This window comes from Bradysia coprophila (assembly GCF_014529535.1).
Source record: "Bradysia coprophila strain Holo2 chromosome IV unlocalized genomic scaffold, BU_Bcop_v1 contig_5, whole genome shotgun sequence".
Classification (NCBI taxonomy): Eukaryota; Metazoa; Arthropoda; class Insecta; order Diptera; family Sciaridae; genus Bradysia; species Bradysia coprophila.
Window position 1 is genome coordinate 289,935 of NW_023503374.1, and position 25,061 is coordinate 314,995.

A 25,061-nucleotide genomic window follows, 5' to 3' on the forward strand; every position below is an offset into this window, starting at 1 on the left:
TAAAAAATAATTTTCGCACAAATTTCGTCACAAGAAGATTCAGCTTCACTCTTTAAAAATGCTTTTCTTTCGGTGAACGTTTTCCTATTTTCTATTTTCAAATCTTCTTTCACGGTTCCCCTGAACAACGAAGAAGTTATATGGAGAGGTACCCAAAAAACTGATTACGGATTTGAAATTGAATAGAGAACTACTAGAGGAGCTCAGAACCGTGCTCAGTGAAATCGCCCACGTTGCTTCCCTGAACAACTTTTTTTTGTTTGAACTGTAACCCCCCTTGAAAAATGCTTCATTTCAAGGGTTAAGAAATCGCGTTTTTATGCAGTAAATTGATTAGTGTTTCATAGTGGGACCTTAGTGTTTAGGCGTCATTTACCATTAAAAAGGGATAAATATAACGATTTCACCTACGAATATTATGAATTGTTTCGTAAAATTCGTTGTAGCACGAACTTCTAACATTCGGTTGGTCGAAATCAGTATTTTTGCCGAGTCTATCATGGTGATTTTGATTCTGTGGGATAGTTGGAAGGCTATTAGCTAATATGTGGCAAGAGTAAAGTGTAAAAATTTGATTTTTCTTTTTCGTCAGCTACAGATAACTTCTCTACAAAAGCATTTTTGGTTTTTGGTCTAATTGATTCATCTCTATATTACCTACAGACAACATGTAATAACATGTTTGTATTCACTATCACTGATGGATTTTACTTATCGAAGCTTTGATTTTTTTGTCCTCTGTGGTATTGTTCTTATTGCGTTGTGATCGCCGTTTCTGTTTGTTCTACTGCTAAGCCTATTTTAAATTGAAGTTAAGTGAAACAACGAAAACAAAAATCTGTAGCAATTTACCAGATGTACGTTCAGTAGATGTTTGCTGTGTACGTCGCAGACGATCAAGTTTCTTCGAGTTTTTTTTTGTATCTAATCATGTATCTATTTCAACAAACCCTAAGCATGACGTGGTGTTTCTGCAGCTAAAACATATGTTTGCACTAAATCTGTGTTGAGTCATTACGTGTAATTCTTGATAGTTACCGGTTTCACTACCCAAATGGTTGACTGTTGGATGTCCAGTTGTTGCCGGCAGAACATTATCTTTGGCCAGAAGTTGCTTACAGTATTCGGCGATTGAGTTCAGGATCTTCAGTTGTCCTCCGATGAATTGAAAATTTGTCTGGTCGTTTTTAAATCGGCACAGGTACTCGCCCATCGTATCATCGTCAGCTAACATTGCCTGTTTCAGAGTGTATCGCAACACTTTTTCCATGTCTTTTGTGGATGTCTCATCCAATTTGATATCCTTTGGAATTCGATAACCAAGACATTCCTCCAATTTTTCATAAAATTCGTAGCTTCTTCACTTCCATTATTTGATTGCCACTAATTTCAATTAATTTTTAATGACGTATTAACGTTAAAATATCTGCAAAGTTCTTCTTTTTCTTCTTCTTATCGCTTCGCTCGTAAGGAAAATTAGGATATGTGCTGAAAAAATCCATTTCCTGTCGAGGTGCGAACATCGTTTTGTGCACCGGACAACTAAAAACAAGGCATCAGAACAGTCGGAGCGTTTGCTGCGACTTAGCCCCGTACGACCCGTAATCCTATTTCGTCCGTAACCATAATACGTCAGTAGCCGTAATACGCCCGGAACCCTAACACGTCTAAAACCCTCTAATGCGTCTGTTACCAAAATGCAAGTCAAGTTGGGCATGGTCAAATTTACTGAAAGTGTTCATTTTTAAAATTGCGCAGAGCGCAATTACGAAAGCCCGTACGAAGTACCTCTCAAATAAAACCAACAATTTACGACATTATTTTAGAAACCCAAAATTTTTTGCCAACTTTCCATTGGGTATTCAATTACCACTCAAATGAAACAAAAATTAGCAAAATCGGATGATATTTACTCGATTTATTTGCAAAAAACACTTAGAGCCGAGTAGTGGCCTTAGTACAAGGGCCCAAATTTGAAACTTTTTTCGCCACGTTCCTTTCTGTATTCAATTATCTCTCAAACGAAACAAAAACTAGCAAAATCTGATGAGATTTACTCGATTTATGTGCAAAAAACACTTAGGGCCGAGTAGCGGCCTTAGTCCAAGGACCCAAAGTTAAAACTTTTTTGCCATCATTCTATTCGGCATTCAATTGTCTCTCAAATGAAACAAAAACTAGCAAAATCGGATGAGATTTATTCGATTTATGTGCAAAAAATACTTAGGGCCGAGTACCGGCCTTAGTCCAAGGGCTCAAATTAGAAACTTTTTTCGACACGTTCTTTTCGGTATTCAATTACCTTCCATAACAAACTAAATCTAGCAAAATCGAATGAGATTTACTCGATTTATGTGCAAAAAACACTTAGGGCCGAGTACCGACCTTTGAGCCCTCCCAACAAGCCCACGTTGCATCTTACCCAAAAACAATGTTCAGCTTGTTCGTCCGTCCGTCCGTCCGTCCGTCTGTGACCCCTCTAGCTTGAGTAAATCACAACCTTTTTTCAAAATTCTTTTTTCCCCGATTGGTATCGACAAAAGTAAGGTCAAGTTCGAAAATGGGCATGGTAGGGTCGGCCCTTCCAGAGCTAGGGCCCTATAGGTGTTTTTCAGTCCTTCGTCGATATCTACCAAAATACGCACGCAATAGCTGCTTGTGATATATCAAATGAAAGGTATTGACGAGTAGAACAAAGTTGCTGAACATTGTTTTTGGGTAAGACGCAACATGGGCTTGTTGGTAGGGCTCAAAGGTCGTTACTCGGCCCTAAGTGTTTTTTGCACATAAAGCGAGTAAATCTCATTCGATTTTGCCAGTTTTTGTTTCATTTGAGAGATAATTGAATGCCGAATAGAATGATGGCAAAAAAGTTTCAAATTTGGGCCCTTGGGCTAAGGCCGCTACTCGGCCCTAGTGTTTTTTTGCACATAAATCGAGTAAATCTCATCCGATTTTGCTAGATTTAGTTTTTTATGGAAGGTAATTGAATACCGAAAAGAACGTGGCGAAAAAAGTTTCGAATTTGGGCCCTTGGACTAAGGCCGCTACTCGGCCCTAAGTGCTTTTTGCACATAAATCGAGTAAATCTCAACCGATTTTGCTAGTTTTTGTTTCATTTGAGAGGTAATTGAATACCCAATGGAAAGTTGGCAAAAAATTTTGGGTTTTTAAAATAATGTCGGAAATTGTTGGTTTTATTTGAGAGGTAACTTCGTACGGGCTTTCGTAATTGCGCTATGCGCAATTTTAAAATTGAACACTTTCCGTAAATTTGACCATGCCCAACTTGACTTGCATTTTGGTAACAGACGCATTAGAGGGTTGTAGACGTATTAGGGTTTCGGGCGTATTACGGCTACGGACGTATTATGTTTACAGACGAAATAGGATTGCGGGTCGTACGGGGCTAAGTCGCAGCAAACGCTCCGACTGTTCTGATGCCTTGTTTTTATTGCGGATTCGTAGTCTATGAACCTAACCAAATGCTTTGCCCTTACTGTCTGCTTCCAATTCGACGTGTTACAAACGGCATATTAATCTTATATGCCCCCAGTACTTCGTACGGGGCTAAAAATCAAATTTCACATTCACCATATTAAATTTGTTCAATCATATAATCATGGAAAAATTCATTCAAAACAGTTGGCGCACGATAAATCGTAAAGAAATGAATTTTTTCCCGCACGCTATATCGTTCGGGAAAACCTGACATTCATAACAAAAAATCATGGCAAAATATGACGTATTTCAGTTGCCCGGTGCACAAAATATATTTTTTTGATACCAACATTGAAAAATGATACTTTCGCCCCGCATATGAGGGGCGAAAGTAAAAAAATGCATCCCACGGGGAGAAAGTACTTACAGTCGTTGAAAAGTGAAAACTAACATGTTTTCTGTTTTGGGACTAGTTTTGGGTTGAATTGTGGGACAAAAATACTTAATTTAATGAACAACAGTGGCGCTAGTTGTCCAGCAAAGTTTTTATTCAATAAAATTCTGACACTTTTGATTCGGGGTGCTCACATTCGCACCATAAAAAATTCAAACGAGCAGTTAACAAAATCGAGAACATAAATGTACACATTTTTTGCGATGCTGACCCTTCCCAAGAATTGTTGACATTGTATCTTGAAATACACACAATATCCTCATATTTATTTCTGAAATTTAAAGTAAAATTGTGAAATCTTGATGCATTGGAATTGAAGCTGCTGGTCACATTTTTAAATGGTACGGTAATGAGCAGCCAAAATTCAAATGTCAGAACCACTGTTCGCGTAGTATTGTTCTCGCATTCATTATTCTTGTGTCAATTTGATTCGGTTGTGATGTGAGAAAATTTCTGCTAAACTTTGTGCATTATTCGCGATTTTTAAGTGCGTTAAACATTGCAAATAGCCAAATATTTTTGTGAACGGCTAAAAGTGTTGAGGAAATTTCGGAAATATACGTGTGTGGAAGATACACATCAAAACATTGCTGTCGGTTTCAAATTTAAACATCCACAGCCAATGTTTTGATCGTGTTTTCCCATACAAATGATACGAAAAGTGAAATAATAAATTAACTAAGTATTTGGTCGCGGTTAATTGCTAATAATTTCTATTTTCTAATCGAAAATCTTTAAATCGAAGAATTTGACTTCGGAGGAATTTTCTACTTTTGATGTGGTCAGAAATAATCAATAAATTATTTGCTTTTCTTCATCTAAAAAGGTTTTTTTTATCAAACTTTCCTTCAAATCAAGTTAAAGCAGCTGCCGGTTGTTAGACGAGTTTAAGTTCATCAATCCTCTACGTTTTAATAATCGAGGTTTTGTTGATGTGGTGAACGCTTTACCTTCATTTCGTGAAAATAATGATTCAATTATTGCTGATTTCGTGTTAATGCGATAATTTTTGAACGGTTCCTTAAAAGATGGAGAAACAACTTAAAAAATGAAAGATCTCTCTTCTTGACACCCAAGATTCACGCTTGGTTAAAGAAAATTGCCTTTGTTAAATGTCAAAATTAGCCCCTTTCCAGGTCAGTAAGTAAATTTCCAAGTAAATTATGTTTTCATGTTTCGGGGCCAAAATTAGGGCAACTTTTTTGGTTTTATCTGGTTTTCGGCCGTTTACATGAAAAATTACTTGTGTACCAGTTTGGGACGATTGATCTGAGGCACTTTCGCTTGTGGACCTTGCTCTGCCCAAACTACAGCTCGTGAAATTGCCTCTAATCAGTCGTCCAAAACAGCGACAAATAACTAATTACTTCAACAGTAAAAATTGGTAAGGAAAGAATTGTCAAGGTTGTAAGCTTTTGGGAAGATCTGTGTGACTTGAAAATTCACATCATAACGGCGACGAGAATCTTCACGCCCCATTGTATCGTCAACCACGTATTGAGAGCAACACTGAACTGAGTGTGTTATAATCGCTGCACGTGTATTGACTGAATTGATCACAGTCATGAGATTTTGGTCGATCAAACAAAATAATTTAGAAATGGGTCCCTTCGTTTCTTTATGCTGCATAGTGAAATATCCAAGGTGTAAGTTGACTTTGTCAGTGCAGCTGTACCTACCACGGTATAGTACTTTCTCATAAACGTTGTCATGCTTTTGGTAGAACTATACGGTTGATTGATTCTGTTCGAAAATCTCTAACATCACGAAAATCGTTCATATCACTTGCTATAAATGCGTTCCTGTTCCTCGTCTATTTTGATAAATCATTATTCAGCTGTTATGAACTTTGTATTACTAAAAACTCCCAGATAATGAAAAGTCTGATGACTTGAAAGGGATCTCGCTGCCAACTAAAAACGTCCTCATTTAAGACTCGATCTTTTGATAGTAGGAACTTCTTAGAACATAGTATTGATCACAAACCGAACATTCGAATAGCATGCATCGATTTGCTAAGCTCTTGTTTTCGGTGAGAGATACTAACTGTTGATATCAGTGTACAGTTCATATAAAATGCTGATGCACATTTCCAAGTGTTATTAAATATTTCGAAAATATTGACGCGCACAGAGACTCAAAAAGCTTCTTGAACAAGATAACTTTCTTATGAAAATTTGATAAAAAAAACCTTTTTAGATGAAGAAAAACAAATAATTTATTTCTGACCATATCAAAAGCAGAAAATTCCTCCGAAGTCAAATTCTTCGATTTAAAGATTTTCGATTAGAAAATAGAAATTATTAGCAATTAACCGCGACCAAATACTTAGTTAATTTATTATTTCACTTTTCGTATCATTTGTATGGGAAAACACGATCAAAACATTGGCTGTGGATGTTTAAATTTGAAACCGACAGCAATGTTTTGATGTGTATCTTCCACACACGTATATTTCCGAAATTTCCTCAACACTTTTAGCCGTTCACAAAAATATTTGGCTATTTGCAATGTTTAACGCACTTAAAAATCGCGAATAATGCACAAAGTTTAGCAGAAATTTTCTCACATCACAACCGAATCAAATTGACACAAGAATAATGAATGCGAGAACAATACTACGCGAACAGTGGTTCTGACATTTGAATTTTGGCTGCTCATTACCGTACCATTTAAAAATGTGACCAGCAGCTTCAATTCCAATGCATCAAGATTTCACAATTTTACTTTAAATTTCAGAAATAAATATGAGGATACTGTGTGTATTTCAAGATACAATGTCAACAATTCTTGGGAAGGGTCAGCATCGCAAAAAATGTGTACATTTATGTTCTCGATTTTGTTAACTGCTCGTTTGAATTTTTTATGGTGCGAATGTGAGCACCCCGAATCAAAAGTGTCAGAATTTTATTGAATAAAAACTTTGCTGGACAACTAGCGCCACTGTTGTTCATTAAATTAAGTATTTTTGTCCCACAATTCAACCCAAAACTAGTCCCAAAACAGAAAACATGTTAGTTTTCACTTTTCAACGGCTGTAACGAAGAGCGAACGGAACTGAACGAACAGCGAAAGTGACTGACGTCACAGAAAATGAGAGAAATGAGTTGAGTTGTCAACAAAATCCGCTCATATTATGCAGAATACTTTGATCAAAATTGTAAAACACTATGCGCCAGTGTTCTTATTGAAATTAGCATACAAAGTTGATACTTATTGTTACTGAATGATTTGTTAGTTATATCTTAATTTTTGTGTGTGTTATTGTTGTGATGGCTAAATTATTAAATTTTTCATATACCAGGGGGCTGCCGCCCCCTGGACCCCCGCATTTTCTGGCTAAATGCCTTTTTATTTCAACATTTTGTTGCGATGTTTGCGATACGTATCAATTTTCAATGTTGGTATCAAAAAAAATAGTATGAACGACTCGGGGCAAAAGTAAAAAAAATTCAACCGTGTGCGAGAGTTGGAGCCCGCGCCGAAGGGAGCCCCCTTGTCATTCAATGTACTATTACAGTGGTTTTGTGTCGCAATTTTGCACATAATTCAAAGTGAAAATTCCCGAAATTCCAAATTATACTTTTTCAATTAATTAATCTGAACTAGGTGTGTGCGCTGACCGATAATGGTTAATCTTAAAAATGACGACATTGTGCGCTACCAATCAATAAAATTTACAGATTCTGTACAGAAACCAAGCTCCCGATATTTTTTTCACCATCTTCACCATAAACATAATTCAAACACAATTCTACAAAATTTCAAAAATAAAAAACTTCCTTTGTGTACGAGTTATTACTTTTATTCAATTTTCTTGTAATTTTCTCCACAATTTTTAATAGCACTCTGTCATGATTCCAACAAAAAACAATTATTTATTATTTCATAATCTAGCATACATTAGATTGCAATTCTTCGCTTTTATTTATAGTTTTTATTTATACTACCCTCTTGCCGTTTTTCACTAATTAACATTACACCGTTGAAAGAATGGATACAATCAAACTTACAAAAATCTATATAACTTACGTTTTATATTTATCCACCGACAACAACAGTGCCGTGTTTAAACATTTTTGCGCCCTACTTATTTCAAGTAAAAATTTGGTTACTTTTGCACGACTGTAAAATGCGCCATATTATTGTCAAGTGTTATGTGTCACCCGCGTATCTGTGTCAGTGTGTCCTTCCAAAAGTTTAAAGCCTTGGAAATTTGGGCAATTTTAGACTTCAGTACTGCCTGGAAATTTCTAAACCTAAAAAACCGTTGATCGTACTTTATAAGTTTAAAAATCACTACTATGTAGTTGCATACTCTTGTCCAAGTGGTGTCGATTGAGCACGGCACTGACTCAACTAATATGTTACTATACCGTAATTTTATTAATAGAGAAAGCCTCGTGTTCAAAGAAAATACAGACCGACAATCATATAATTTTCTTTCTTTCTTTTTAAAATATTACAGGTAGCATGGTTGCGTGTTGACACTCAGACTATACTTACAATTCAAAAGCACGTTATAACAAAAAATCACCGAGTCTCCATTACATACTCAGAGAAAAATACCTGGCAACTGAAGATTAAGGACATACGAGAATCTGATCGTGGATTTTATATGTGTCAAATAAATACTGATCCAATGAAAAGTCAAATGGGATATCTGGATGTTGTGGGTATGTAATGTTTCATTTTCTTTTGCAGTAACAAAGTTATTTTTCCAAATTTTAATTCGTAAAAATATCAATAAAAGTTTCAGTACAAAGTAGCATTTAACAAAAAAGCCATGTACAGTGGATGTGCACATTAGAGCTGTGCGGGCAGCTCAAAAATTTGGCCCGCCTGATGCCCGCTCTTGCCCAATAGCACCAGGCACGGGCGGGCCTAAATTTTTCGGGCACGACTTCGGGCAACTATATTTCGGGCGGGCATCAGGCGGGCATCGAAAATAATCGGGGGTCGGGCTAGAGCGGGCTCAATAAATTTCTCAAAAACAACATCTTGTTTTGATACAATTCATGCAAAGAAGGAGCAAGCAAATTAAATTCGATGAAATACTGGGTAATGAAATCAACCAACAGCGATAGAACATTGCATAATCGGCAGTTGTGCTTTATTTTGATTCTGTTGATTTGATAATATTGCATAAACAAGGCATACTGAACAATTTTGGTCGCCTCAAAAAAAAATTAGGCAGTCATCAGGCGGGCGCCAAAAACTTGAAAAGAAAATGGGCGGGCGTCAAAAAATTGTCAGGCATCGGGCGGGCGGGCATTTTTTTCACTGGTTAACATCGGTCACGGGCGGGCGGGCATAAAAATTAGGTACGCCCGCACAGCTCTAGTGCACATCCTGGGACGATTAGTGGATTTCTAAAATTTGTTGATTCTTATCATTAAAATAATACTTTTTATAATAATATGACGGTTTCTACAAATGATGAATTTATCAGAGATTAATTTCATCTAGTGGTTTAATACTTGTATTTATGATGCAAAATGAATATTTAATTAAATCTGAGAGATGGTCGTGTTTACCCGACTATACGAAACTTTTTTCCACCCTACCAAATACAGAAACAGGCAAGTTCTGACTATCTAGAATTTGCATCCACATTCCACACTTCACTTAGTCGAAGAATATTTCGTGAAAAAAAAGTGGTTTGCGTACCTATAGCAAGTAAACATAGCTAACGCCTACCCGTACGAAACATCAATTCAAAAGCCTTTATGATAACAAGACAAAGAATGGATAATTTAAAAGATTTTAGGGCTCATGGCTTTTAGCAGAGAAGAGAATCAAGTGGGAGAGATGATGAGTTTCACGGCTATGACATAACACGCCTGACTGCTTTTTAGCCCCGCACGAAGTACTGGGGGCTTATAAGATTAATATGTCGTTTGTAACACGTCGAATTGGAAGCAGACAGTAAGGGCAAAGCATTTGGTTATGTTAATAGATGACGAATCCGTAATAAAAAAAATGTCCGTCTGTTCGTCCGTCCGTCTGTGACCCCTCTAGCTTGAGTAAATCACAACCTTTTTTCAATTTTTTTTTCCCGATTGGTATCGACAAAAGTAAGGTCAAGCTTCCAGAGCTAGGGCCCTATAGGTGTTTTTCAGTCTTTCGACGATATCTACCGAAATACGCACGCAATAGTTGCTTGTGATGAAAGGTATTGACGAGTAGAACAAAGTTGCTGAACATTGTTTTTGGGTAAGATGCAACGTGGGCTTGTTGGGAGGGCTCAAAGGTCGTTACTCGGCTCTAAGTGTTTTTTGTACATAAATCGAGTAAATCTCATCCGATTTTGCTAGATTTAGTTTTTATGGAAGGTAATTGAATACCGCAAAGAACGTGACAAAAAAAGTTTCAAATTTGGGCCCTTGGACTAAGGCCGCTACTCGGCCCTAAGTGTTTTTTGCACATAAATCGAGTAAATCTCATCCGATTTTGCTAGTTTTTGTTTCATTTGAGAGATAATTGAATACCCAATGGAAAGTTGGCAAAAAATTTTGGGTTTCTAAAATAATGTCGTAAATTGTTGGTTTTATTTGAGAGGTACTTCGTACGGGCTTTCGTAATTGCGCTAAGGTAAACGATGTAGTAGCTGACCGGCTAAGCAATTTTTCAACTTTGGTCATCAGTATCTCAAGATGATTTGGATGAAGCTAAGTTTTTCCTTCGTCAGAATTTAATTTGATCTGTTCCCATTCCGTAGAATATCAGAACTATTAACAATTAATTAATTTTTATTGAAAAAAACTAATTTTACTGAAGCACTGCTTTTGGTGCAGTAGCTGACCACAAAAAAACGAGTGTTTTTATACCTGACCAGTCTTGTTGCAGTAGTTGACCGCTACAAAATTAAGACATTTTTCAAATTTTTCGCAATAATTTCGCATTATTCGACACATAAAACACGATAAAAACTCATAAAAACACAAAATAAACAAAATAAAACGAATTTTAATCACATCATTTTGTACACAACAATGCACATGGAAGGTGAATTTGTCACATGAAGAAAAATATGCGGAATTTGGTGCGGTCAACTACACAAACATGGCATATTTTTGATGCAATGTTTTGACCACCATGTAATAATTAATCAAATATTAACTTTTAGACGCTATTTATGTTAATCATATTAATTGTCGAACTATTTACTAACTCAAAACACCAAAACTTTGTCAGTTAATAATTCTTTTGTCAATAAAAACCTTAAATTAGGCCACACCGATCTTACGATTTTCTTAAGAATGGTGCAACTTTGTACTGAGATGGTGCACTGGTTTCATTTTATGGTTTTATCAAATAGGTAAACATAATAATCACATTATTTTCATGAAAAAATTAATCTTTAGGCTCTAAAGATTAATTAGAACGTTAATTTGCGTATTTTCATTCGTAATTATTTTCCAAAACTGATAAATAATGTACCTGGTCAGGTACACCTGCACGGTCAGCAACTACATCGTTTACCTTATGCGCAATTTTAAAAATGAACACTTTCAGTAAATTTGACCATGCCCAACTTGACTTGCATTTTGGTAACAGATGCATTAGAGGGTTGTAGACGTATTAGGGTTCCAGACGAATTACGACTACGGACGTTATGGTTACGGACGAAATAGGATTACGGGTCGTACGGGGCTAAGTCGCAGCAAACGCTCCGACTGTTCTGATGCCTTGTTTCATAGAACGGTTGAACTGTCAAACTTTTTTACATTTGTATGTAAAATTTTGACAGTTTGGTTTTAATAACGATATATCTCGTTTTCGTTAACGACATTTATAGCTTGACTATATGATTGACGTTCTGGTCGCATCGTCTTCAAATTTTTCAGAAAAAATCCGATGTGTTACAAACGTATGCGTAAACCCATAAGACCCCAGTACTTCGTACGGGTCTAAAAATGTTCGAGATTGATTTATTTCATTTTTTAATATTTGACATACGAGTTCGTACTCATGCTCATATTTGGAAAAAGCTTCATCAATCAGTTGGTAGGCTAACTAATCAACTTACATCATTACCTACACCACCATACATATATCCTGATTAAGTATGAGCGGGTCAACGTAACCGATCCGAAGCCGAACCCCGCATTATATTTAAAGCCTCACCCGTCCTAGAAAAACTAGTTTCTGATTCAGAAACTCTGATCAATTTTTCCACTTCACCATACAAGTTATAAAATTTATTCATTTAATCTGTGTCTAGACTTCAGACCAGTTTATTTATACTCAAAAGCATACAGTGGAATAAAATTAAAAAAGGATGTTACCTGTTTCAAGTCCGTTGAACCCCAAAAAAATATTTTAACAACTTGTAAATTGGAACAAGAATCTCTAAAGATTCATTCATAAATCGATAATTTACTAAATAATTTGGCATAATTTGACATCATATATAGAAATAAATGCAACTGCTCTGTTTGCACATTAATATTCGAAATAATACTGTCGACCTTCAAAAGGTAAACCACCCAGGAAATCTAAATTAGACAAATCGGAAATGAAGCCGGAGTGAATTCACCCTATCGTGATAAGTCTATAATCTATAACAGTAGCTCTATTTACCAACGTGATACATATAATGTATTACTATTTCAATTAATATTCATGTATAAATAAGAAATGTTTGTGTTTTGTGTATAGTTGTATACATATACATGCAAATATGCTTTATATTCATATGATATGCATTTGTATGAATACTATACATGGTATGTATCACATACACATAGCTGAATCACAATATATTCTCAAGCTGATATACAACTATTGCAGTTATAGGATTTATGCAAATAAATGCAGAATATACTCATACGCTGTATAACAGCTTAATATGCATTAATTTTGACCGAAAGACGAAATGCATATTATATGCTCTGTAGCGGACTTCCTTTCTTTTAAAAAATTTATTACCATAAATTCCATTAGCCCAGGTTATGCCATGCATAAGTACCATGATATTATATCCTAAGCCTATATCTATTGCTATTGGTAATTCGTGAATATCAGTTTTTCGGATACATAAAAGCTTTATGTTTGTGCTCTCTTTTCATTTTTTTGCAGACGTTTATGAGTTGTTTTTATTGATTTCTGATTTTCTTTGTTTCGATATTAGTTGATAGTTGATACTACAAATTTAATTTAAAAAGTTATTATTCGCTCGCGGAAGGATAAGCCATCTGGTTTGATATGATCTTGTTTAGAATAGTTACCATGTCTGTACACAAGTCCAATACTACAAAAACTAAACAAAATTGAAGGGGCCAAGTGTTAAAATCAATGTTTTATTGAATTCTAATTCAATTAATATTCAACTATGTAGTCGAAACTTATTTGTGCAAAAATTTCTTCATTCTCAATAAATATGTGATACTGCAAGGACGTGTCTAAGTCAGTAGAATTCAGCATCGTTCTCCAGCGGTATAATTGGAATCATTTTACTCTTCTAAGAGGTTATGGGCGTATCTGCAAATGTCCGGTGAATTCAGAGAAATTCTGTTTGCAATTCGGAGAAATTCACTATCTCTGTTGTCAGTTAGAACTACAAAAATCATTGGCACTCGGATACGAACAAGATAACCATCGACAAACTAAACAACAAGAATTATCAGATCTGGAAATTGAAAATAGATTTGGTTTTAATATAACATATAATATAAACATAGCTAACGCCGACCCGTACGAAACACCTATTCGTATCAAAAGCCTTTACTGTGAAACTCTTCATTTCTTTTACTTCATTCTCTACTGAAAAGCTATTCGCCCTTTAAAATCACTTACATTATCTTTCTTTGCCTTGTTAGCATATACAAATAAATTGCCATTTTGTTAGGAGACCGGAAATAGTACCGACGCTTTACATTCGTTAATACCTTTCAAACAAAAAAAAATTCATGAAATTCGGTCAAAATTTACTCGAGATATTGACAAAATACTCCACGTTCACTGTACGGCCGAGTAGCCAGATAAGAGCTCACTCCAAGAGACCTAGCTCTTGCTCCGGAGAACATAATTTCAAAAACGTTTTTTCCCTGATTGGTACGGTCAATACCTATCTAATAAAGCTAAAACAGACGAAATATGTTGAAATGTGGCCGACCTACAAGCAAAAACTGCTTGCCGCCCTGTGCCTGTTTCACACCAAGGGGTCTAACTCACGAATCGGTCATCCGATTTCCATAAACTTTTTTTTGTCGATCGGTATTGTAAATACCTTTTATTTGACGTATCAGTTACAAGTGTAACGTTTGAATGTCTGGAGATATCTTCGAAAAACCGTAAAGCACTTATTGGGCCACAGCTCGGGAAGGGTCGATCCAAAATCACTCATCTTCGAACTTAGCCTGTCTTTTGACATTACCAAACGGGAAAAAAAAAGAATTTTCAAAATCGGATGCGTTTTACTCAAGTTATCGTGCAGACGGACAGACGGACATTTTTTTTCACTGATTTGGCATCTCTAGACAACCACAATGGGTTTCCCCTTACTCAGGGAGTCCAATTCGACGTGTTACGGATGTATGCGTAAACGCATAAGACCCCAGTACTTCGTACGGGTCTAAAAATCGATTTAAAGAATGTCTTGGCAAGAAATATGTCAGTAAGTTTTATGATTCTTTGCGTCACAAGTGGCAGATGATTCGGCTTTCTTCCTTGGTCGTTCGGAAAATGAATGGATTTGTCGATACATTGGTCAAATGGGGCAACAAATCTTCGAAAAGTTCAATTAAACGAAGTGTACGTGTGGCCCTGCCCCGTTTCAAATCGTTGTTCGGAGTAACTCCGACTATCTGTTCGATAATCTGTGAAAAGATCAGGGAAGACATTCCCGAGGGAGGTGAGCCAAAGAACTTATTGTGGACACTACTGTTTTTGAAGCATTATTCTGATGAACACGCGAGACATTCCATTGTGGGATGAAATTTTAAAAAACTGCAAAGAATACATAACAGATTATTTGGGAGAATCGCTTTAATATGTCTGTCGCTGGTCAAACAGCATTCGTTTCACTTGACGGACTCGATAGCTCGTTGAACTCGTATGGATTCCTAGATTCCAGATAGTTCGGGGGCCATTGGAGCCAAAGGGGAGAAGTCAAAAAGTTGCTGTAAAAATGCTCCGCCGTCCACAAAAAAATTTTTAAAAACTTTTTTGGTGTGGACTTGCGTCACACCCGCTTACTAACGTGTAGAGGTGTGCGCCGATCAAAAATTCTCGGCGGCGGCTAGCCGAGTGTAGATATAACGGCGGCGGCGCGCCGAAAACGATATTTCTCGGCGGCTCGGCTCAGCCGCGGCGCGCCGATATATTTTGAATAATTTTAAAAAAATTCTAAAAATTCATAGAAAAGTCAATGTTTTTACAGTTACTCATAAGAATACCTACTTCATTTCTAATCTAATACAAGAATTATGAGTTCCTGTGAACTCTGGCGTAAAACCAACAAATTTTAATTTTTATTTAGTGAAACATACTAGACATCAAAATCTGAAGTGAAAGCATTTTTGCTCATAATGTCCACAGCTGGGCTTGAACTAGCAACCTCTGGTTTATAAATCCAGCCCCTATCCAACTCGACTAACTTCATTTCTTTCAAATTTTGAATCTTTGAAAATTTAATTCGAAGATACCAATAAACTGGGTTTGCTAATAGTCGAAAGAACAACGAAACTTCTAAAGTTCGTTGTTAAAAACTAATTACTTTAGTGGTACGACTCGAGTTTATTTTTCATAAAATGCAGGGGGATGGTCCATAAAGTACGTAACTCGAAAGAGTCACAAGTAGGTCTGGACATATTGTTACAGATAGTGCAAAATATTCAGAACTATATGGAAACGTAATTACGAGATATAATGATAGTCTGGAAAATGCAGATTTTGTGGATCGCCCCAGAGCTTTAAAAAGTTTAGTTTAATTTACAATCCAATCGACGTTATTCATTCCACATACGATTTACACGTTATAATACATACGTAAATGTCATAAAGTTGGAAATGCATGTGGAATGAATAGCGCCGATTGGATTGTAATAGTTACTTCTTATAATTCCGAGACTGTCCTAGACTAGTAACTCACTAGAGAGTAAAAAAAAACTCTTCTTGTAACGCAAGGTGAGGTAAGAGTCGACTAAAATTTCTTTTTAAACAAGGCATCAGAACAGTCGGAGCGTTTGCTGCGACTTAGCCCCGTACGATCCGTAATCCTATTTCGTCCGTAACCATAATACTTCCGTAGCCGTAATACGCCCGGAACCCTAATACGTCTACAACCCTCTAATGCGTCTGTTACCAAAATGCAAGTCAAGTTGGGCATTGTCAAATTTACTGAAAGTGTTCATTTTTAAAATTGCGCATAGCGCAATTACGAAAGCCCGTACGAAGTACCTCTCAAAAAAAACCAACAATTTACGATATTATTTTAGAAACCCAAAATTTTTTGCCAACTTTCCATTGGGTATTCAATTACCTCTCAAATGAAACAAAAACTAGCAAAATCGGTTGAGATTTACTCGATTTATGTGCAAAAAGCACTTAGGGCCGAGTAGCGGCCTTAGTCCAAGGGCGCAAATTTGAAACTTTTTTTGCCATCATTTTTTATTTTTATTTTTTATCGTTTACCGACCAACTAACAGGCCGAGGCCCAATGACAAGTCAGTCCATTCTATTCGGCATTCAATTATCTCTCAAATGAAACAAAAACTAGCAAAATCGGATGAGATTTACTCGATTTATGTGCAAAAAACACTTAGGGCCGAGTAGCGGCCTTAGTCCAAGGGCCCAAATTTGAAAAATTTTTCGCCACGTTCTTTTCGGTATTCAATTACCTTCCATAAAAAACTAAATCTGGCAAAATCGGATGAGATTTACTCGATTTATGTGGAAAAAACACTTAGGGCCGAGTAACGACCTTTGAGCCCTCCCAACAAGCTGGCGTTGCATCTTACACAAAAACAATGTTCAGCAACTTTGTTCTACTCGTCAATACCTTTCATTTGATATATCACAAGCAGCTATTACGTGCGTATTTCGGTAGATATCGTCGAAAGACTGAAAAACACCTATAGGGCCCTAGCTCTGGAAGGGCCGACCCTACCATGCCCATTTTCGAACTTGACCTTACTTTTGTCGATACCAATCGGGGAAAAAAAGAATTTTGAAAAAAGGTTGTGATTTGCTCAAGCTAGAGGGGTCACGGACGGACGGACGGACGGACGGACGGACGGACGGACGGACGGACGGACGGACGGACGGACGGACGGACATTTTTTTTTATTGCGGATTCGTCATCTATGAACATAACCAAAAGCTTTGCCCTTACTGTCTGCTTCCAATTCGACGTGTTACAAACGGCATATTAATCTTATAAGCCCCCAGTACTTCGTACGGGGCTAAAAATAAAAATTCAACACAAGATATTTGTAATATCACATTAAGGCAGATTGCGATTTTTATTTAATTTAATTTAATTTAGTTTTAAGTTGACGTAAAACGAGGAAATTATAAGGAATTTTTCCATACAAATCGAATGTTTTACGTCAAATTATAATAATAAGTAAAAATCGCAATTTTCTTATCATTCCACGCGGTTTCTCAGAAGAAAGTTTACGTTAAACATACATGATGTTTTGCAGCACTCATCGAACCGTTTTATATCGATGAAATATTCCATATACCTAAACAATAATAGAAATTATGCTTTTAAAAGACATTACGTGTTAAGAACGAAGATTTGCGATTGCTACCATTCAAAGAAACGCTAAGCTCCATCGGAGAAATTGAAAATCGTGATATTTAGTTGAATGAGGCCCTCAACTTATTTTGTTGTCCAGCCGATGAAAACAGTCGGCGGCTAATGTTATATTTTTGTATCGGCGGCGGCGCTCGGGTGAGTACCTCAAGCCGGCGGCGCGCCGGCTGAACTCGACGGCGCACACCTCTACTAACGTGCAGGCTTGGTTCGTTACAACAGGCAATAAATTGACGATCAAAAACTTTTTCAAGAACAAATTCCGCGAGGGGTAACCGACTCGGGTAATTGACTACACACCCTCAAAGGAATTGCCGGAGTATCCGGTAAATAATTGGAATTGATGGAATTGATCGGAATTGGCAGGAATTGATCGGAATTGATAGGAATTGACTGGAAATATGTGGAATTGTAAGGAATTGAAAGTAAATGAGAGTAAATGCTGATAAGTGTGATTATCGGAAAGAAGTACCAGCGAATGCAAAACCACATTATTTCCTTTTTGTTTTAATTTTAAAAGCTCCCGCACAATAAATAACAGTGTACAGTGTTGATCAGTTCCATTTTAGAACAGGTCCAACGTCCTTTTATGTTCAAAATATGCACACTGAAGGATTCTTCTTCAGAGGATTCTTGTTAGTCAGATACGGAAAAGTTTGAGCCGCAACAAACAAGTGAATATTCGTCGGGGGAATGTTAGGCTGGGGCATTGCAGTGCTCCAGTTTCAAACCAAATTTACAAAAAAATGCTTCACCGACAATATCATCTATTCCATCAACTTTTCAAAAGCCTAAAATCTTACGATGTCGATCACTTGAACGAAACAAAAAATTGAGTGCTTTGGCTTTTGCTGACGTGTGCAGAACAAATCCATTTCCTGTCGAGGTACGAACAACGTTTTGTGCATCGGACAACTGAAATAGACAAAACACAGCAATTTACTTGAAAACATACACACTTCACATTCACCATATTAATCAATCGTATAGTCATGAAAAAATTCATGTTATTTCTTTGCCGCACCGTAAATCGTAAAGAAATGATGTTTTTTTCATGCCTTGAGCATAAATTACGGAATTTTTCTCGTAACTTAGGCCCTCAGCATGAAAAGTTGTATACGCATCTGTTGTGGACGATTTATTTTAGGCACTTTCGCTTGTCGCCCTCACTTCGTTCGCGCTACAATCCGCGAAATAGCCTAAAATATACCGTACACAACATATACGTAAATAACTATTGAGCATCCGACAACTGAAATACGACCTATTTTGCCATGCTTTTTCATTAAGAAATGTCAGTTTTTCCCGAACTATATATCGTGCGGGAAAAAACTTCATTTCTTTACGATTTATAGTGCGGGAAAAGAATTACATGAATTTTTCTATGACTATACGATTGATTAAATTTAATATGGTGAATGTGAAGTGTGTATGTTTTCAAGTAAATTGATGTGTTTTGTCTATTTCAGTTGTCCGATGCACAAAACGTTGTTCGTACCTCGACAGGAAATGGATTTTTTCTGCACCAGTCCTAATTTTCCTTACTGGCTTCGCTCGTAAGGAAAACTTAGGACTGGTGCTGAAAAAATCGTCATTTCCTGTCTTGGTACGAAAAATACTATTTATCTAAAATAAACAATGATGTGCGATGTGAAATCATTTTAAACAAAACTGCAGTCAATTGGACGGTTTAATCTAAATTGAAATTGAAAAATCTCTTCTAAAAGTATGAGTAAAAATTAAAAAGATTCTAACAAAATGAGTCACAAATATAGGACAACATAGTTGTTCCAAATTTTATCTTGATATAGTCTGACGATTCTTTTTCCAAAATGCTTAAGGGTTTAACTTTGACGTTAAATTTGTATCTATTTGAAAATATCGAGCAATTATTTCGAAAATTCGTGGAATTGAAGGAATTGATTGGAATTATAGGAATTGAAGGGCGAATCCGGCAAGTAGTGGTGTTAATTAACGGATTAAAGAAATAAAAGGAATTAAGAGCAATTAAAAGGAATTGACAGGAAGTAACTTTAGAAATTGAAAGGGAATTGAAAGGGAATTGAAAGAAATTGAAAGGAATTGAACGGAATTGAAAGGAATTGAAAGCAAATAGAGCGAATCCGGCAATTAGACGAGTTGGTCCGGTAATTGAAGTAATTAAACGGAATTGAAAGGAATTAGAAATTGATTTTCCACCATTTTGGTTAGTCGGTTACCCCTCGAAATTCCGTTAACACACTAAGAACGGTCTTTCATTTCTTTATATTGCCGAAATGATTTGATACGTCATTTGACCAAAGCAAATATTAAACCCGGCCAATACTTGAACAATATTTCACAGTACTCTTAATGATTGACGCTGTCGGCAAGTCGGTCACATCTGTCACTTCACCGAACAATATTGTCATGGAAAATGTGATCGAAAATTAAATTTCCTAACAAATGATTTTGATTTTTAAATTTCGTATCTCAAAAGACCGATTCGAAGGCAGTGCCATCGCTAATTTTTGCGGTAACTTCCACAATCTATTATGTAGGAAGCATTTTTAACGTCAATCATATAGGCTACTCTCCATTGATTCGTTGAGTGAATTATATCAATTGCATAACTCCAACATTGAAGACGGGTAAACTTTCACTTTTTGCGCCTATAATTTGACTACAGGAAATAAACGGAAAATGTCCAAAGTCTTTCGATTCCATAAATATTCTACTGGTCTCAAAAGTCCAACTTCAGAGAAAAGTATATTTTTAGTAAGTCAAGTTAATAGTTTACTAGTTTACTCGACATAAACGCATACCTTCATATAGAACAATAAAATAAGCTTATTGAATACTATACATATCCACAAGCAAAAATTATGCTAAAAGCTAATATATGAAATGAATGTAAAAACAAAATAGAGCCATGAGATCAAATAAAATGTTTTTAATATAAAATAAATTTAAAACGGCTATGCTAATCACGTTGTTGTTATACACAATAATAGTAAATTACACTATAAACTTATTATAATGGTAATTTGAATAGAACATAGATAAAATGGTATTAAATTTAATTGGAATTCAAAATTTACTGAAAGTACTAGGAATGATAAAGGGGTTTTACCTATGAATTTATAATTTGTTCTTCATAAAAATACAATAATTTGCATTCCTTTTTTGCATTTCAAAGGTAAATAAAAACTTTTGTATCAGAATAGAAGGTATTACCTTCCGTCGTAAGTCACGTTTGACGTAGCCAGCGTACATAAAGCGAAAGTCAGAACACATAATGCGAAAGTGCGCCGGTGCTCTGATTTAAAGAAACATTCTACGTTGGTATCATTGCTGAATAGTTTTTATATTCGGGTCAGGCGGGCCAAAAACGTCACATTCTCTCACCAGATGGAGACTTAAAAAGACAATTTTCTGTCACTTTTTATTTTTACTTTTTCGTATTATGTGAAGTTTTAGCCAGCGCAGCGTTGCAATAGTTTCACGCTTTTAGTTCGACTATTTTTCTGAAACTAGTAAAAGTGAAACTATTGTAACGTCGCACATATGCAGCACTACAATAGTACCACTTTTTTAATTCCACACGCTAACCATTTCCAAAGCTGGCTAGCTTGTGGAACTAAAAAAGTGGTCTATTGTAACGCTCCATACGTGCAACTTGAAGAGATGGTTTAATGGTTTTTTGACTAGTATCAGTTCTTTTGTAAGTTTTGAGTTTAAAGCTGCCGTTATAGCAAATCAAAAGTTTTTCATATTTGCCACTGCCTTCTACTCCCAAAACTCTGAGATTTTGTCGAAGACACCAACCCTCCATCTGCCATTTTGAAAAAGAGTCTAAAACCCTAAAATTGAAACACTTTTCCATTTTTGGTCATTTCGCCCGTATACTACTAGGGCACATTAGATTTTGAGCTTGCAAAAATTAGTAACAAGCTAATCTTTTCGGGATTCGGTGATCCTTAGAGACCTATACAATATCCCAAAAGTCCCACTCGATCCCACTTGAGCATTTTGAGAAAAGTGATAAAAACCGAAAAAAATTGAGGCTAAGTGTAAGCATTTTTTGGTTGTTACACCAAAATCCGAGTTTCGAAATTTTTTGTTTCAAATTTATTTTTACCTCATCCTAGATACTCCAAAGTATCCAAAACCACTTAAACGCAAGAAAAAAAAATTTTGCCCGCCAGAAATGACTCTTCAAAGTCAAAATTTCATGAAAAAATCGACCTCCACGAAAATATTTTTTGACTTTAAACCGTCATATCGAAAGTCCGTATAACCAAATGTTTGCGGAAAGTGGCTTAAAAACATCGTTGGACTATTCTGAATATTTTATAAGCAGCATGTCATAACTTTTTTTCACAAACAAAAATTTTTGTCGCATGTCGAAAATTTGCTTCTTCTTCTTCTTTTTCAGCCTGTTTTTATCCACTGCTGGATGTAGGCCTCTCCAACTTCTTTCCATTTCGTACGATCCATTGCCATTTGCTGCCAGTTTGTACCTGCAATATTCTTAATTCCGTTTGTCCATCTCTCTGGTGGTCTACCTATAGCTCGTCGTTTATATGGTCGCCAGTTCATGATCTTTTTGGTCCAACGTTCGTCTGTCCTTCTTGCAATATGTCCCGCCCAGCTCCATTTCAGAGATGCTATTCTTTCCATGACATCAACGACCCTGGTTTGTTGTCGAATCCATTGATTCGTCATTCTGTCTCTGAATGTTATTCCAAGCATACTCCGTTCGATGGCTCTTTGTGTCACTCTCAATTTATCTTCGGATGCTTTCGTTAAAGTTAACGTTTCCGCTCCATAAGTGAGCACTGGAAGGACACAAGTGTCGAACACTTTGCGTTTCAGACTATTATTCATTTTGCTTTTGAAAATTAGTCTGAGTTTTCCGAACGCTGCCCATGCAAGACCAATCCTACGTCTTATTTCTGCAGTTTGGTTGTCCAGACCTAACTTCAGTTTATGTCCTAGATATACATAGCTGTCGACTCGTTCAATGACAGTGTCACCAACGTTGATTTCTCTATCGTCCCCGATGTTGGTCATGACTTTTGTTTTCGATAAGTTCATCTTGAGGCCAACTTTGCTTGCCTCTTCACTTAGCTGTTGTAGCATAAGCTGAGCCTGACCTAGATTCGCTGCTATCGGTACAATGTCATCAGCGAAGCGGAGATTGCTCAGGTACTCTCCATTTATCTTTATTCCCATTTTACTCCAGTTTAACTTCCTAACAGGGCGGCATGTGATTTTTCTTCAGAAAATAGTGAAAAAGTGATCAAATTTTCCGAAAATAGTTGGTATTCTCACTATCGATTGATTTATAAAAAGTGACCGAATAGTGAACAAAAACCAGCTCTAAAACGTGAATTTCAAGCACACACTTTTGCTTTCTACTAAGAAAGAGTAAAGTAGCTAAAGTGTACAGGCGGGAGGTTTAAAAATCTTGAAAAAGAAGCACGAAATTCGATTATGATTTATTGGTTACTTTATTGAGACAAAGCCTTTTTCTTTATCACAAAGTGTGATTGGGAGATCAGAAAATAATAATAAACTTAGTTTTGACGATTTGACTAAGAACTTATTGTTATCTGATTACTTGTATTTGTCCCTTAAACTGACATGACTCACAAAATGCAACTTTATTTTTACAAACGTTTTTTTTAGAGCAAATATATCTACGAGACGATGAGTTATCAAAATAACTCCATAATACTTAAAACTCAACGGCACATGTTTAAACAGACACTTTTATTAAATCGATAATATCTGAATGTACCATAAAGGACAGTAAAGGAAGGTGATCAAAAATTTAGAATTGTTTATGGGAAAAATAAAATATCGAAGTTATTGCTAAAAACAAGAGTGACTAGTCCTTTAAAATTGTTTACCTTCGCTTGATTCAAATAGTACATTACTTACCATTGGAACAAATGCTGGAAATGGCACTGCTTGTGCGGATTTTGGCGATCGAATCGTAGCCGAGGTTGGTAAACACACAAGAATTGCCATTTACACCATTTATTCCATTGCCAACTTGGCAATGCCAAGTAAGGTATTTTACTCAAAAACTTGATTTAAAATTTAAATATAATTTTACCTCACGTTCCTTTTTTGAACATGATTCCTCGATAGATTAGGTTTTTCAATTGTTATACGTACATCGGTTTTCCACATTTAGTTTAGTTATCCGTAGATACACTTTTTTAGTCGAAGCCGAGGTCGAAGCTTGTGCGGGTAAAAGCAAAATAAAATCTGGTTTTTGACAGTTGAAATTCAATTGTCAAAAAATAGACTCGATCATTTTATTTTGCTTTAATTTTATTCCGAAAACGTACGAGTAGAGCCGTAGCTGGCACAGCAGCATTGAAGCAGAAACTAAGTTTTGTATTGTCAAGTTCCAAAAATAGGGCGAACCTTTGAGCATTTTTAAGGATAAAAAAATCCCTCCCAAAAGCTGATTTTCACTGTTCCTCTATTTTGAATGTGCTTTTTGTTAAATACAATTGAATTTATGTCAAAAAATCGCATCAGCTGGAGGTTTTCCAGGAGATGATTTTCTCCATTCATGTATAGTCACCCTATTTTTGAACCTTGTCAACACAAAAACTTAAAATGTTTTAAATTTCTGCTTCTTAATATATTTTTGTTTGAATGTCGTATGGGGATGGGGACATCTAGATTGCGTTCACAATAAAACCTTTGCAGACGCATCTGTAGGATACTGGTCGTCTGACCAGTCCCAGAATACAGCTACCTTAGGCTACTTTCTGTTCGACTAAAAAAAATTCTCAGCGAATTTTATTTTCACATGGGATAAGTGGGCTATCGTAAACTACTCTACGACTAAAAAACAGAAAAACTGAGTTGCCCTAATACGTAGGAAAATCGGAAAATTTTCATATAAGGTAACTGACTGAAAGTTGACCTAATTTGACAAATCTCAAACACATTGAATCGTGAGTTGTCCTATCTATACAAAAGTCATAGGACAGATCACGGTTTATTGAATGTTGAGTTGACCAATAATTTTTTCTTCATACAAATTTACACGGAAAACTTAAGATCACTTTTCCACTAGGTCAACAGGTCAACTTTCAGTCAGTTACCTTACTACGTACATCTTTGCGCCGCAGGCAAATTTTGTGATGTCTTTGTGTAATAAATATTTAGTTGGAACAAGAAATGGTTCCGATTTTCAATACTTTTTCCGAAATAGTTAGAAAAGTAAAAAAACAAAAAAAAGTAAGTCACCATCGCTTCTTTTAAAAAAAAGTCAGAATTAGTGAGAAAAGTAAGTCACATGCCGCCCTGGTCCTAAAAATACTCTGCAGAATCGCCGTGAATAATTTCGGTGAAATGGTGTCACCCTGCCTGACACCTCGGCCAATT

General features: G+C 36.1%; 1 protein-coding gene across 2 annotated transcripts in view; it reads left to right on the forward strand.

The window, feature by feature from the left end:
* Positions 1-25,061, forward strand: part of LOC119071456 (lachesin) — a 188,497-nt gene that overhangs the window by 58,686 nt on the left and 104,750 nt on the right. For both annotated transcript variants that reach the window (XM_037176309.1, XM_037176308.1), the window contains one exon: positions 8,364-8,571. In XM_037176309.1, the coding sequence (XP_037032204.1) occupies positions 8,364-8,571 (208 nt within the window). The remainder of the gene's footprint in view (positions 1-8,363; positions 8,572-25,061) is intronic.